General features: G+C 41.5%; 1 protein-coding gene across 2 annotated transcripts; it reads right to left on the bottom strand.

Annotated features, from left to right (window-relative positions):
* Positions 1-1,237: 1,237 nt before the first annotated feature.
* traf7 (TNF receptor-associated factor 7) lies at positions 1,238-16,041 on the bottom strand. 2 transcript variants are annotated; one of them, XM_054760051.1, is made up of 22 exons: positions 15,878-16,041; positions 14,657-14,819; positions 14,171-14,228; positions 13,965-14,053; positions 13,772-13,888; positions 13,602-13,694; positions 12,057-12,090; positions 11,744-11,966; positions 11,526-11,660; positions 11,329-11,424; positions 10,875-10,996; positions 10,710-10,783; positions 7,122-7,170; positions 6,851-6,978; positions 5,999-6,081; positions 5,851-5,890; positions 5,657-5,773; positions 5,044-5,166; positions 4,150-4,269; positions 3,937-4,068; positions 3,738-3,857; positions 1,238-2,256 (listed from the first exon to the last, which is right to left on the bottom strand). In XM_054760051.1, the coding sequence occupies exons 3-22, from the start codon at positions 14,220-14,222 to the stop codon at positions 2,242-2,244; spliced, it is 1,962 nt and encodes a 653-aa protein (XP_054616026.1). In that variant the 5' UTR covers positions 14,223-14,228; positions 14,657-14,819; positions 15,878-16,041; the 3' UTR covers positions 1,238-2,241. The 2 variants fall into 2 exon arrangements, with proteins under 2 accessions (XP_054616026.1, XP_054616025.1); XM_054760050.1 differs by having other exon boundaries at positions 13,965-14,056.
* Between the last annotated feature and the right edge of the window lie 509 nt (positions 16,042-16,550).

Raw genomic sequence — 16,550 nt, forward strand, 5'->3', positions numbered from 1 at the left:
TTTCTTCGGGTTATTGATCCATTTTAATGACTGGTACAATTAAAGGTACATTTGTTTGGACAAATATAATGATAATAGCAAATATAGCTCATAAGAGCTGATATTTAGCAACTTCCATGGTTTTCTTGATAATAACCAAAATCACATAAGTTCTTACATGAATAGCTATAGCATTGAACTGACGAAAAATTAACTCTTATGAGATATTTTTGTTGACATTGTTATATTTGTCCATACAAAGGTACCTTTAGTTGTATCAGGCATTAAAATGAACGAGAAACTGAAGAAACACGAGTGGACTAATATTTTTTTCCATGGCTGTAGCGGAGAGTTTAACAAAAAATCCAAATTAGTAGCCTTATTCACCCTTGCTAGCTAAGTTAAAAAGGGAAACTAGTTATATCGTGTCACTAATTGTGCAAGTGTTCCTCAAACTGCATTTGTAGAAATGTATTAGCACCGTAAAAATGTGTGGTCCTTGCCTCAAATCAGCTTTCCTTTCCCCTTCAAGCCAAGCTGCCTAACAGACTCGACAAAACGAACGATTCACTAGGTGAGCCTGTGAGTTTTACTGAACCGGTGCTCAACAGATGCGAATTTCACTGACTCATGGTGGGTACTCAACGAAGACTTGAGTTTCACTGACTCACGGGTGCTCAAAGAAGATTCGAGTTTCACTGACTCACAGGTACTCGCAGAGACTCAAGTTTCACTGACTCATGGGCAGGGGCGCTGCCAGGAATGTGGGCAAAAATAAAATCTCACTGAGCCACCCCTTTTTATTTATTAACTATTTATTTACTGTTTACCTTGGAATTGTCTTAAATCCCCCCCAACCCCCATATGGCAGCCTTGCTCACAGGTTGACAAAGAGTCGAGGTTCACTGGCACACGAGTACAAGTGACTCCAGTGAATTGAGTACCCAATTCATTCCAGAAGCGTGACTCACAAGAACGTGAGTCAGTGAAAGAAACTAAGTTTCCAATCTGAGTTTCCCAACCTCAATCGTCACCATTTTGACGGACGACCAAAGAAGCCCCATAAAGCAGAGGGTACACGCAAGCAAAAAAAGTAATACATTCATTTTAAATTATTGTAAACTCTAGAAAGTGTCGAAAAAAAAGTGGGAAGATATTTTATTGCATCCAAATGTTGGAGATAATCCTCCATCAAGTGGTTGCAATTCACCATTAAAAAGGACAGAAGATGACTATTTTTTTCATTGCGGGAATACAATTCGTTGTCAAAGTGTACAAGTTTTATTGATCGATGATCAACTCAAGCTTACATGATTACACGTACACAAGAAATCTCTAAGTAGTGGTCATATGTGCACTAACATGAAAGCAAAATACTTCGTGAAAGTCATCTATTATTACATCTTATGTTCTGTGGGTGCAGCCTGCTAATAAATCCGATGTGGGCTGTTGTTGACATGTTGCTATGACTACAGACTGATCTTTAACCCAATATGGGTGCTTGCACATCACATCTGCCCGGTGGCACTTTGTCTGCAATGGCCTGTGGGAGTTTTACGGAGTCCACCATCTCTTCCTGTTGACTGCATGAACACACTCATGATGCGGTAATAACGTGTGTTACACCAAGTTAGACAATCAGAGGAGCTCATCCTCAAGCTCCTTACATATGGCACTCATTAAAACACATATGTTTGCATCTCCTGTTATTCTACACAAGTACTGGACCCAAGTGGCTGACCAGTACAACATACGTTTTATTAAACTTTACGCTGATAAAGGCTGATTTCACAAAGCATAGCAGAAGAGGAGAAATGCTAATGATGAAACATTTTTTCCCCACAGTCTCTCTGAAGTGGAATCTCATTTTACAAAACACTGTAAACAGGAAATTCAGGAGGCTGTGCTGAAGATGAACACTGTAGAAAGCATGTTTGTGAAACCAGCCATGAGAAGTTCTTCTAGCAGTGTGAGTTAGGTATCAACATCAGTTCGGTGAAGTAGCAGGGCCGTCCGCCGGGTGCATTTACAGGCACAGAGCATCCAGCCAGTCGACCGCACGTTGTGTCCGCCATAATGCACGTGTGATGAGGAGGTCGCTACGGACCTTCAGTTGAACCCTCGAGGCTGACGACCTCGATGGTCTTCAAGAAAATACTTATTGGACTGTGGCCGTGAAGTCAAAACAACCGAGGAGGAAATGATGTCTTGATGTCTCTCTGACACACACGAGCATGTCACATCTCTGAGTTGGCCCTTTGTTCAGCATGTCCACACCTGGGGGAGACACACCAAATGACAAATTAAGAAGTAATCAAATAACCAATTACAGCAGACCCATGCATATTTGCGATTCAGCATTCACAACCTTACAAATTTGAGGATTTTTGTTAAAAATATACATTCTATATACATTTTATTTTTAGGAGGTTTTTACCATCACACAAAACACATCTCATTCACCATAAGTCATAATTTATGAAGTCATAATTTATAAATACGTGATAATACAGGTAAAATGTACAGCCTACAGTGTATGTACCAATGTTTAAAAATAATGCAAACAATTTTTACATGTTTATGTCTTAATGCTTCACTGATAATGAGATTTCACACTTTGTTTGGTGGTTCTGGAATGCAAGAAAGTTGCATAGTTTCCAATTGTAGGCCACATGTAAACAACCATTCACACACTTTTGACTACCCAATTAGCCTAACATGCATGATTTTGGGATGTGGGAGGAAGCCGGAGTACCCCAAACAGATTTGAACCTTCGATCTCCTGACTGTGAAGCCAACCAGCTAACCAGTAGGCCAGGGCTGCTCACACTTTTTCAGCCTGCAAGCTTCCTTTTAAAATGACCAAGTCCCAAAGAGCTAGCTACCTCCTACTATAAACACAGAGAATATAAAGTATATTTGTACATGAGTATTATGTCAGTCAATATACTGTAGCTGCGTAGCGTTCATTGTACATTCACCTCATGCATTACATCCAGTTAAATTTGCTATCAAAACATTACAGATATACAAGAAATGAAAATGATTATGCAAAAGACAATGCGGCGGAGGTAAGGCAACATATTACAAAGGTTCAGCAATGGGCACATTTTCCGATTTATCATGAAATTGTAGTTTCACCAAGTAAAGTTTAGAAAACACATTTCCTTAGTGGAGTTCAGAATGCGAAGCCAAGCCATTAAACAACTGACTTTTTTCCCCACATATCTAGCCACTACAAGCGAACAAATAACTTTTATTATAAATACAAGCATGTTACTACTGATTTAGTTTATCCGTAATCGGAATAATTGCATATCCGTGTGTTGCTGGAGACATCTGTTCACCACTTTGTCGCAGAGGCGCAAGAGAGAATCAAAAGGGGAGCTTAATGTCAGTTGATGTCATATGACATCTACAAAGTGACGTTTATGATGCGGGTGACACACACGATCGGCCCATGCTACTTCTGTGATTGACTCGCGATCGACGTAATGGGCACCCCTGGACTTGCGCCATCTCATTCAATTAGGTTGTAATATGCTTTTCTCATTAAAAGGTTAGGCTTCAACCAGATCTTAAATGTCTTCCCGTGCTGGGATGATGAAGCAGGTGACACGGTTGGCTGTGTTCACCTAATGCTCTTGTGGGCACTGCTTTATTTTGACAAAGAGAAGCAACAACATCATAGTCCTTGACTGGATGGAGCAAACAGGGACGTAATGGATGTCAAATGGAAGTTAAATATCGTACGCTACCTTCACCGTGCTGTCCACTGCTCCAGAGAAGAGGCGACCTCGGGACACAGCTAAAGCTGTGACACTGCCCTGGTGTCTGAGTAGGGTCTGGGTGCAGATCATATTGTCCATGCTCCACACCTGAACACACACACACACACACACACACACATGTATTCTCTGCACTGAATTAGCATATAAGCAAAACAACGTTCCTCACCCTGAGTGAACGGTCATAAGAGGCACTGAACACTTTAGTCTGGTCAGGTGTGGAGATGACAGCAAGTGCATAAACAGTCCCCACGTGACCTGTCAGGGTCCGCACCTGCTCTTTGGACTCGATGTCCCACACCTGGACGGGAAGTGTTGGCAGCATTCAAAAATCTTTATGAATTTAGAGGCCCGTCAATGAATGAGTTTGTGTGTGTCTTACATGGATGAGGTTTTCATAGGTGCCACACACTATGTGGTGGTTGGTGACAGCGATGGAGTAGACGCTGCCTCCGCTGGTCTGCAAGACGTGGACACATTCCAGAGAGCGGATGTCCCAAATCTGCCAGGTAAATAGAAGAAGAGGGGTAAACAACAGGAAGAGTGCATTGTGTGTCTTCAATATATCGTGCCAGAGGAGGACCAAGAGCACAAAAATAATATTTTACAGTCTTTTTGCTTTCATATCATGTCGGAAAAAGTTATACTCTTAAGGTTTTTGGCTTTAAGTGTGAAGGATCAAGAGTATAAGACTTTTGTTACAATTGTTTTGTACTGAGCTGCTTAAAACACAACATTTTTAGGGTCATTTTGTGTTTGATCGTGCATTCTAAATTTATTAAAACAAATTAGGCTGTTTTTGAAAAAAAAAAAAAAAAAAAGACTACGGTATTTCTAACAAAAACAAAGCCATTCTTTAAAAAAAAGTGGCGTTACCATGCACACCGCCACAGTCATTATACTTTGTTTATGAGCGAGGGTGAACAGGAAACGCCAAATCCATTCTGTGGCGGGGCAATTTTAATGAATGAACGTATGGGAACTTCTACTTCTTGATCTACGGAATGCAGATGACACCTACACAGAAATTGAGGGGGCCCAGTACATTAAGTGGACAACATACCCAGCAATTAATTAGGGCACAACACCTATTAGAGCAGAGGCCACTATTATAGGAAATACGGTAAGTACTGTGCTTACAGCTGTTGACATTATAGTTCAGCATTTTAACCACCACGTTAATGGCAGAGTGGGTCTTTGGCAATAATTATGCGTGTTTTCTTAACATGGACAAACATTTGAATAATGTGACTGTAATTAAGCACCCTCCCTTTACCTTGATGGTCTGATATGAGCCGCTGTACAAGTGGTTCTGGGAGGCCACCAATGCTCTGACCCAGTGATTTAGCCCAGTCAGCTCTTTCTTCAGCTTCAGCTCTGTGCCCACAATATCCCACACCTACAAAACAAAAACACCACAACATAAGATACACACACTCATAATATAATGGTATCCAATAGTCATGTATATTATTGTGACCGTAATTATCTTGGATTATCTGGATCTCATTAAATAGTACAGGTGTACTCACCAACACACACGCACACACACACACACACGCCAACTGAACGATAGTAGAAACAAGCTGTGAGCCGGGGGTGGAAATGGAGATAATTGCTTGTGTTGCATAAGAAAAGACAAAAATACACACACTCCCCTCTCCTTTGCTTCATTCCTTGTAACCATGGAAACAGATATTGCGACGTCCATCTACTTAAGAGTCGACTTGCCTCCTCCCTGAGACTTCACTCACACTTTCCTGTATTTGCCTTTACTTGAAATTATTCATACATTAGTCTTCACACGCCATGTCTCAGAGGTTAGTCAATCGGGTTGTTTCAAAAATGATGAAGCAGTAGGACATATAGTGGATGAGCCATTGCTGTACCTTAATGGCCTTGAGGGAGCCGCTGAACAACATGTTGTGGGAGGAGACCAGCGTACAAACCGGGTTGTCATGGGCACGGATGGTGTTGACTTTTTGGAGAGTCTGAATGTCCCATACCTACACACAGAGAACAAAGAGACACCTTCTTTAACATCAAATACACAAGCAGCCAGAAAGTTGAATGTGTCCCTTACAATGATGGTGCAGTCTGCAGAACCGCTGTAGAGGCGGTTTCTATGGAAACAAAAACATTGTATGACCAATTTGTGGTTTTGGGGAAGGACTTCCATTCGTGGCCAGCAACTGCACACTGCGTTTGTGTGAATGTTTGTACTAAATTACCCCTGGATGCAGAGCGCCAGCACAATGCCGTCGTGTCCCTCCAGGGTTTTCTGACACTTGTAGGTGGTGCACGTGTCCCATACCTGAAGGGATGTGGATAGAAAGCATGGATTGTGTGTGCCCGTTTAAGCATCACTCGGAAGAGAAACTGAATACATAAATGATTGAACACTCTACTTTTGCAAGCATTTCATAAGATTCAAATGCATGCTGACAACTTTGCACATAAAACAATGTTGTGGGTGGAAAACTCTGACCAAAAGTGAGTGGGTGAAAACCATGTTCAGACCTATAATAGGAGTGGTTATAAAAAGACACTGATTGTGTCTATGTGAGTATTTTGAAAACATTAGTTGGATTAATATACTTGAGTGTGTTAATGCAAATGCAACTAATCACCATCAATGTACAATGAGCGACTTGCTGAGTGCGGGATCCACAAAAGCAAATAACCCTTGGGGTCTCTAATTAGCGCCGGGTGAAAAAAAAAACATTGGTTTAACAGAGCTGTGGCTGCAGGTAACCTCCTGATGTAGTTTCTGTGGTTTAAGAGAGCTGTGGCTGCAGGTAACCTCCTGATGTAGTTTCTGTAACTCCACAAGGTGGCAGTAGCTTCATTTGAAGATGAGTTGTCAGCATCCAGCAGCTAGTGAATATTTACCTTCACATCTGTGGTTCAGGTAAATAAACGCCCTGCCTATATTTTGAGCATTTATGGTAGTTTGAATTTCTTGATCTGTGTTTAAGGTTTTGGGAAAATGGGTGGAGGTTTCAATAAATGTATTTTAGCAATTGAGAAACACTACCATCAATCACACAGCAAAAAACACTGTGGTGAAGTGTTTATGTTACCTTGATAGTCTTGTCTGAGGAACCAGAGAAGAGCAGGTCTCCAGTGGAGTAGACACACAGACACCATACAGGTCCCTGGTGGCCAACAAATGTGCCTTTGCACTTGAAGATCTGCTGAGGGTCATATGCTACAAGACAAAGAATGAATGAGCTTGGAAAGTAGACAACAAGGAGGAACAAACAAAAACAAGCTGATGATGGAAGGGGATAAAAAAAACTAAATGTAAAGTAACAGTGACACAGGGGGAGTAAAGAAACAAGAGATTCTTACATCCCAGGATTCCCATGTTGAGTCTAGCATTGATATGGGACAGCTCATCCTGTAGAAACACACAGATTAACATCAGATGTGACCTTTTGTTTTAAAAAACACACACACCCTATTGCTATTCTGAGGTTTTATGTATCATGACACCATTGACTCAAGTTGTCCTTACCAGATCTTAAAATGAGGTACATCAAACCTCACGCGCACCAAAATAATGACATTTACAAAAGTCCACAGTTGTGGTTTCCCCTCATAATCATCAGCAATGATCTGAGAGAAATCGGTTGCTGCCTAATATGGTAAAATGCTGTCAGGTAATTTCTCTAGTGAGAGGGATTATTCACAAGAGGACAATCAGACTATCCAGTGCTCAGAGAAACAACAATAAACACAAGTTTATGGCACTACAATTATAAGATAAATGTTGCTCTTTTGTAGCACTTGCAAGAATAAAGGAATCCACTTCTGAACAAAAGCTGCCACCTTTACACTCGCACGTATTTTGCTCTGTGTTGACGCGCAATTCACGGTGGCAATGCGTGTCATTTAGAAAGTACGCCTGAGGACCGTGAAGACTAGTTTGAGCACTAGTTGGGCATAAGCTACACACTTGGCAAGCAATTTGTGAACTAAAATGGTACGCACAAAATGCCACCCTCCCGCACAACGTACTTACACCTAAGTCAAGTACTGCTTACGTCTAGTGCAGGACACACTGTAGTACGCGTCACAGGCATTGTTCCCGCATTGGTAAGCATTGTCACCCCCACTTCCCGCATCCGTAAAGCAGTGGTGACATTATCTGGTCCCGCTTTGTCCTACGTGATGCCACACTATAGGAGGCATCACCCCTGGCTTCATTAAATCCTCTCTTTGCGAAGGGACACTACAAGATGTTAAACTCCAGCGAAGCAGCTCTCATTGCACAAAAGAAAAGATATGCCTATATTATCTCACAGCTGCAGAAAGAGCAGGAAGAAGGCATAAACTAGATAAAGGAAGGCACGGACAGTGTGGGTCAGGAAATGGCTGACCAGAAGACATCACTTTGGGCATTATGATCAGTAATTAACAGAACTTCATAAGGACGAGCCAAGAGGCTACAAAAATTACTTCAAAACTCCCCTGACTTGTTCCAAGAGGTGATGAAAAAGGTTAACTCATTCATGAGAATGACACACGCTTTGATATGCACCGCCTGCATTATTAGCACATAGGCTGTGGTTTATTCACGACTGTGTCAAGTGTCAAGATGGCTTTAGTTTTGAAAAGGATCATGACTTCTTTATCAACACATGAATATTTAGTGTATAAGTTTAGCTATAATGCACATAACCACCTTTTGGATAAAAACAAAACACTGTAATCAACACTCACTGGCAAATGTCAAGCATGGTAGTGGAATGTGTCAAGAATGACTACATCTTTTTCATGCATACCAAACATAAGGAAAATGCAACATAAAAGGTTAAAGGGTGACATAAGGTCAAAGACTCCCAAACACTTGAAAGGTGATGTCAAATAGAAACGAGAGCTGAAAATGCTCTCAGGGGTAGTAGAGGATTTTAATAGTCCAACAGGGGATAAGTCGAAGAGCACAAAGCAAGATACATGGAACAAGCACACTTGGCAAACAAGGTATGTGACCACATCTATATGGGATGCATCTGTTCTTGATTTGTGTCTGTAATGTTTATTTTTCGGTCATTTTCATGGAGTCTTAATCATTGTTTAATGGCATCAAAATGTACCGAGGGAAAATCAAAACTGAGTAATGAAACAGGACTGCCAAGAACTGCTAAGCACACTATCAACTGCATAACAGAATGTCTAAGAATAAAAGTCTAGACTTTAACTTGAGTAAAATGTCGCGGCAGAATCTAGTGAGGAGAGGTGAGGTTGATGGCTGGCGAGGTACGGATTCCGTCAGTCAGTTTACATATGAACCCCAAAATGTAGCTTATCACAGTTACTTGTAGGACCGAAAAGGAAAACTGCACTTTTTTGGAATTTTGCCCATCATCCACAATCCTTATGTGAGACGTGAACACGTCTTACTCTTTTCTATGCATTTTAAAGATTTAAAAACAGATGAAAACAGACAGTTCGGTACTGCATGTAATTGGCTCTACTTAGGACGCCTACAAAGCCCGGTAATAAAGCACGTCCAAAAAACATTTAATGGTTTTATTTACATGCTGTGACCATGTAGTAACAGCTACATTCATGATAACATGTAATACTTATGTAATACTTAATGCTTACCGTATTTTAGCCATTCTAAGCATTACCAAAACTCTGCGCATTGATTTCACATAGCAATATAGAAACCAACGCCTACACCTAGCGTTAACTTTTCCAAACTCAGAAATAAAAACACAGCAGCTGTGGTGTGCTCAAATATGTAGCCTTACCTTTTTTGTAGTGGCCTGAGGCATTGTGGGTGCGACGCTGACGCGCTGCGGCCGAGTCGGTGGTGAAGCTAGTCGCTTGCCGGTGTGTTATAGCTAAGTGTCAATGCGGCAGTAACGTAGTTCAATTTGCGTAACGCTGTTAATAATAATAACAATGTTGCTGTAGCTTGGTTATATGCATGTCACATTATATGTAAATGGGGCCTTATTGGCGTTTTGAGTATTTTTCAGAAGGCTTTATAGGCGGAATAAGTGGGTCCCATACGTGCAGTAATGAGCGGTCTGTTTTTATATCTTCATAACGCACAGAAAACAAAGACATACGGTATGTGCTCATTTCTCACATAAGGATTGTGGATGATGGCCAAATTTTTTTAAAAAGTGCAGTTTTCTGCTAACTACCGTAATTTCCAGTGTATAAGCCGCTATGTTTTTGTCAAGCTTTGAACCCTGCAGCTTTTACAGTCATATGGTACATGTATGGCTAAAAACTACATTTCCCACGATGCTTAGAGTGCAGCATCAGGAAGTAGTGACATGGACAAGTGAACTGAAAGCTAATACCACTTTGAAGTCTTATGCAGTGTTCTCTCACACATCTTAAGTATGATCAAGTGTAGAATTACTACAGCTTCTGTTTGGTCTGCTGGGACCGCCAACCGTCCACTATCACCAATGGGTTTCGAAACGCTAGACTACTACGGGATGAAGAGGATAGCTCAAACTAAATGGCTAATTTGTCTCGAGACAAAAGTGACAACAAGAGCAACAACGAAAGAGAGAGAGACTGACAAAGTGTGTGACAAAGGAATTATGAGGCTGTTCAATTGTGATGCTTAAGGAGACAACTTTAGTGGTTTTAGTTCTCAGGTGGAGGAGGAGGACAGCGATTAATTACTTTTTTGGTAGGCTACTGTTTAACTAGCCATATTGCACACACTGTTCAGCACCGCTGAGAAAAAAGGATTAAAAAAAAAATGTTGTTACGACATGGGCATCTGCAGCTTATAGGTGTAGCCTACATATGTTTTTCTTTAATTTAGTGGGTGAGGTTTACATACCGGTGCGCTCTATAGTTCAGAAATTACAGTAGATTGAGCCAAACATTAAAACAAGTCACAACACACGCACATAAACTATCTTGTTTTTGTTTTACTCATGTTAAATTATTACTTACGTTGAGCATCGATGCATCTCGACGAAATTCCATCAGGTCCTCACCCAGTTTACTCTGATTCTCATCAAGCATATCTAAGACACATACAGTTTTTTTTTTATATCACAAAACAACAAGCTCTGCAAAGCCTGTATAGCTATCACACAAAAGGCAAACTGGCCTTACCTAATTTGAGCTCCAGGTTCTTCTCTAGCTGATCTAATTTCTCTGATAGTTTGCCCAACATGGAGCGCAGGAAAGCAATGTCTTGGTCCTTCTGGGCTAAAGTCAACTGCATCTCATGGAACCTAGTAGAGTCATAGGGTCAGATAGGCCACCCAGTAAGGTAGTATGGTATGGTACGGTGTTATTTGTTTCGGACAGACTTAAGTTACATTAAGAAGCATCATGTGATTCAATTTTCACAATTCAATATACAGTACAAGATCAGAAGTAATAAACAGATAAGCAAACTGCATTATTTTTGGTGCAGTATTTGCTCTCAACAAAGGCTCTACTTAAACAACTGTTGATATGCTGAATGGCAGCATGGCAGCCAGTCGCTTCATATATCTGTATAAAGGCTGCTTGCTGGGAATTTTATCAAGTTGTTGTGATAAACTGGAGTGAGCGTGATCACCTGTCATCAGTCTGCTGCAGAAATTCCTTCAGCCCTTCAAATTTACACACCTCTAGGTGTGTTTCATATGTGTCCTGGTTACCAATGAAAGCACACCTGTAGAAATTATGTGGTTACTGAAATGAAAAGTGACTCAAAATAGATGGACTAACGGAGACTGAGCAAGATAGCTGAGCTTTTTGTGTTTTAAGGCTCACCCATATTTTGAATGGGGACACTTGATGTGTTCGCATTCTTTCAGATGGGCCTCCAGGTTCATGGTGAGCAGCGGGGGGCAAGAGGGGTTGTTGGGACACCGGACTGGCCTGTAGTCACAACTGGCCTCATGTTCTCTGCATATTAACAAGACAACAATTGAAAACTCATATTTTCATGGTGGAGCAGGCATAGATCAAAGCCTTTTGTGTTGCCTTACTTGCGTGAGGATAATTTGATAGTGAATGGGCAGCCCAGAGGATCCACTTCATACGCTCCTGGCTTCCCCGCCACGGTGGAATTGGAGGCTGCACCTACACTTGCACCGCTAACCGTGGCCCTACAGCCGTATTTACAGTGAATGAACAGCTCCCCGATTTGCTCGGCAACCGCAATGTTGTTCACCACAACCGTTAACTTGGCTGCATCCACAGGGCACTTGTCTGTGAGGAGTACAAGCGTAAATTCTACATTTTTCTTAAAAAAAAACCCCCATCAAATAAGCAAATAAAAGTACATTCATTTCAACTTACCTGAGGTCAAGGCACATCGTCTGCAGAAGGTGTGCTGAGGAATATAGGGAAATTTTATGAGTTCAAGTATCCACTTGTTTTTTAAAGCCCAACAGGCAATATTCTAAGCCCAAATCCAGGTTGCATACCACAGTGATGAGGGAACCATCACTACTAAGGGGGAGTCAGTCAATAGAGAGAGGAGACTAGATAATGGAGCCATGGCTAAGCTTTTCAATGAATGTGGCTCAATGTAGACTACCCCACGAGCATCTGCCAACACTAACAACTGGGGAGTAGGAGGGAAAAGGAAACTCTTCTTAAAGAGATAGTTGGGATTTTTTGACATGAAGTTGTATGACTTCCCTATCAGCAGTGTAGTCCAGCAACCGCGACTTAGCCCCCACATGGTCTCCTAAGTCCAGTTCTGGTCGAACTTTGGTGATGAAGAACGTACTGTAGTTCCGCTTAGTTGCTGGGGAAATTTAAGTAAAGAGTTTGGCTTCTCAAAACAATATGCATTCGAAAGATACATTTGCATCACAAAAATGCCTCCTCAAAATCTGACCTCACAAAATGCTCGGCTGTAATGCCTCTAATCATCTGCGACAAAGCGCAGCGGGCATCTTGTTTACGTATGTCTTCCACAGCGGAAGAAGATGCGAGTGTGTTCATTACACACACATGAATGCACAGGCGACAGTGTGCAGGGATATGGCGGGAGACAAGTAGTCCCCAGCAACTAAGCCGAACTACATTCTTCATCACCAAAATCTGACCAGAACTGGACTTAGGAGACCAAGTGGGGGAGTAAGTCGCTGTTATTGGACTACAACGCTGATGGGGATGTCATACAACTTTATGTCAAAAAATTAGAACTATTCCATTGTGCCCTAGAGGATGACCAATTACCTAACAATAATGGGTTTATCAACACCAGTTGTCAGAAGGCAAGCGTGCCAAGCTTTCTGAGGTGTTGGAACATATGGGAACATATTCAGATGGAAAAAAGACAAAAAGATGATCTGAACCTTGCCAATGCCCTTAACAACTCATCAGACAGCAAGACAGTCATGCTGGTGGCTGGTCTACAAAGGCGTTTAGTTAGTGTAGGCTTCTCTCAGTGGAGGTATTATGGGGGAATACACCTGCTATCTACAGCACTGGTGGAGATGCAGCATGCAGGAATGCCCACACCACCAACCTGTATATCAAACTGTATTTACATTGTGCCAAACACACAGTAGCTGTTTCAATGAAGTGAACCCAAACGTATTATTTATGCCTTACTTTTGACCTACACAGCAATAAAGGGTTACCTTGTACTGACGGACGGGCTGGATGAGAATGTAATTTTACATTTAAAATTTGTGAAACCAAGACCACAAAAATAAGAGTCTATTATACTACCAGTTGCAAGTCACGTATTGTTTCCTAATAGTGACTTAGAAGTGATAGTTTAACTGTGGGTAGCAAGCTACAATTTGTCTTTCCATACATTTTTAAAGATCACCTAAACGATGGGAGATGACAGCTGGTCGTAAAGGTTGAAAGCCGTAATCTTACCCCACATGTGGTGATGACAGGGTCCTTGAAAACGTTACAGCACAGCTGGCAGCATAGTTTTACTGACGGCTGTTCAGCAAATACCTGGGGCTCCTAAACACAAACGTATTAAAATATGATGCTGCACATGTTTTGTGTGTACAGTAAGTGTGGGACGTTCTAAGACCCACCGTGTCTTCCTCCTCTTCGTGCAGAGAGAAAGTGGAACGCAGGGACATGGTGGACTCTGAATGGAGAGATCGCACTGAGATGGCCGAATCCGACCTCCTCGGAGTACCAATGGGTGGCTAAGGTAATGAAGCGGTTGGTGCATTACGCATTGAGCTTGTGAATGTCATATTAAAAAGGTGCGTAAATGGGTACCATTCCGTCATCGTCATCCCGAGGAGAATATGTTAATGTGCTGGAGGAGGAGGGAGTTCTTCTGTGCTGCTTATAGGAGCTGGATGCTTCTGCTGAAAACATAAGAATAATTTTAAGTGACGGTTTTAAGGGCAGCGACAACCTACAAAAAAAAAAAAAGGGAAATTATAGAAGAAAACTATTAAAAGACATGATATGTGTTTCACCTTTAGCTCCAGCAGCCACGGCTGAGAAGGTTGGACCAAATGAAGTCTCCATCCTGCTCTGCAAACAGGAAGGTTACCCGAGTTGTTTAATTATTTCAAAAGAGGAACTTTTGGACCACACAACATGGAGAATAGTGTATGTAATTCTATACAGTATGGTGGCGCAAATGCAGATTTTATGACTAACTTTTGCATTTTGAGTCAACTGGATTGTGCAGCTGTACAAAATATTAAAGCTACCAGTGTTTCCCATACATTCATTTATTTGTGGTAGCCCCCACAAATAAATTTGGATTTGGTACTACTTGTTAAGAATTCTCAATGTTTATGCACAATTTCCGGAGACTCCTATTTTGAAACTACACAAATTATACAATGACATCATCTAATCTCAACCACAGACAGATTGCAGCTCTGTGGGAAACACTGGACCACAAAACGTGTATTTCTTTGTAACACTAAACCTTCACCTCTAGTTTGTCTTACCCCGCTAGCTGGGTCAGCCGTGGGAGTGGAGGGGCTGCAGGGAATGATAGCTGGGATTTCTGCTGTTCCACCAGAGTATCTGTTGTAACGTCTTGCTCCTGCTCATAACAAGAAACACACACACGTGCAGAGGACACGCGAGCAGCCAGGTAGTCGTCTAGGCCTGGGAAACAACAGATGAGAAAATGTAAAAATTGCACTCAATAGACACTTAAAAAAAAAAAAATCAGACTGAGTACAAGTTGTATGAACATTTCTGCCTTTAGCAAGCTAATGACGGCTACCATTTAAAGTGATTTTTCTAATATGTCAACATAAAATCGACAACTCTTGTTTGAAACTGAAGATTATAATGTTTGTAAAGGAAGATTTTTAGCTCATCTCATTGGATTGTGATGTTGAACCTGTTTGTCATGATGCTTTGACACCATTGTCGTGACATTGTTGTTGAATTAGGTTTAAAAAGATGAAATAATGTTGCACATTTCTTATGACGAGTTGCAGCTACTTCAGTAACATTAAAACAAATCATTGTCATTTAGAAACTCCATAGAGTTTTTTGGTGCAGGAGAGTCCAATTTCCAACTTAGAGTCACAAAATAATTACAAAAACTATAAAAGTCCAAAGCCCCACTAAGAGGCAGACAGAGAGGCTGTAAAGCAGACAAAGGGGAGAGAAGGAAGTGACAGCCAAAAACAAGTGACCCGAACAACGCGACGAGGTATGCAGAGAGTCAGCGAAAACAATAAAGCTCTGCAGAATTTGTCAGCAAATACTAACCATAACCTTTTGATTAATCGCTCCCCCCGCGTAACGGAGTGTTTGCGCAAGCCACGAGATTCCCGTAAATGAGGAACCTCGCACCAGAAAAGGGGGGCGGATACGGACTAGTAAAGTTGAATCCTGACAGCGAGCCAAATCTTCAAAGGCCATAAGACTTTTGATGTGTAAAGTGATCCGGATTCGTCAACCATAAACTGCACGGCATTATCAGCTGTCATCTTGGCCAGTAGCGATTTTTAAACTGCGATAACCAAGTGGCTAACGCTAGCTGCACAGGCTTGTTTGCTAGCTTAAGTTAGCTAATGTTTTCTAGTAGCAATCACAACCAAACGCCGTTTTTTAACACGCTACGCCCGCTGCCAACTGATGGTCGACGCTTTTTCCTAGCGAGCAAGACAGTGTTTCTAAAAGTGGCTGCTTTTAATGTGTGAACATACCATTCTTTTAGCAACCGCGCAGTTCCAAGTTTGCAGACGAAAATTCTTAAATTCCACCTCTCTCTCGCTCTCTCACGCTCTCTCACGCTCTCCCTCTCTCTTCCCCTCTGCCTCTGCCTCTCGCTCCCTCTCGCTCAAGAGCACACAAGCGCTAATGCAGATGGGAAGATGGGACATGAAGTTTAATACAGACTGATTCCCTTCCTTTTCTCCGCAGTTGGACTACATTACCCATTACCTACTTCACAGTGCGGCCATTGGAATCTGTGCTGTCAGTAAATTCCGTACAGCGTGAATTTAGTTATTATACGGACGGTCATTTCTTTATGCCTTTATGCGCATTTACTTAAAAAAAATAGTAACTGTGCAGTAAAAAAAAACAATACTGTACACTGTAAAATACAGGACACCCATGATACTGATACAATATTATGTTACTGTACCCACATCACAAAAAGAAAGCCAATTAGTTTCTGTAAGGTAGACATAAAATATTCTGGAAATGTGTGCATTTTAAATTCACTGCGGTAATAAACTACTGACGTAATAAAATGCCTTGTCAACAAACATCGATTTCTCTATAAACTGTCTTTTTGGCACAAGAAATGCTTCTCCCATAGCACTCAGCAACTGAAGTTACTGCATTTTAACCTCCGATTATTGTTTCACTCTA

The sequence above is a fragment of the Dunckerocampus dactyliophorus genome, chromosome 18, assembly GCF_027744805.1.
Source record: "Dunckerocampus dactyliophorus isolate RoL2022-P2 chromosome 18, RoL_Ddac_1.1, whole genome shotgun sequence".
Lineage (NCBI taxonomy): Eukaryota > Metazoa > Chordata > Actinopteri > Syngnathiformes > Syngnathidae > Dunckerocampus > Dunckerocampus dactyliophorus.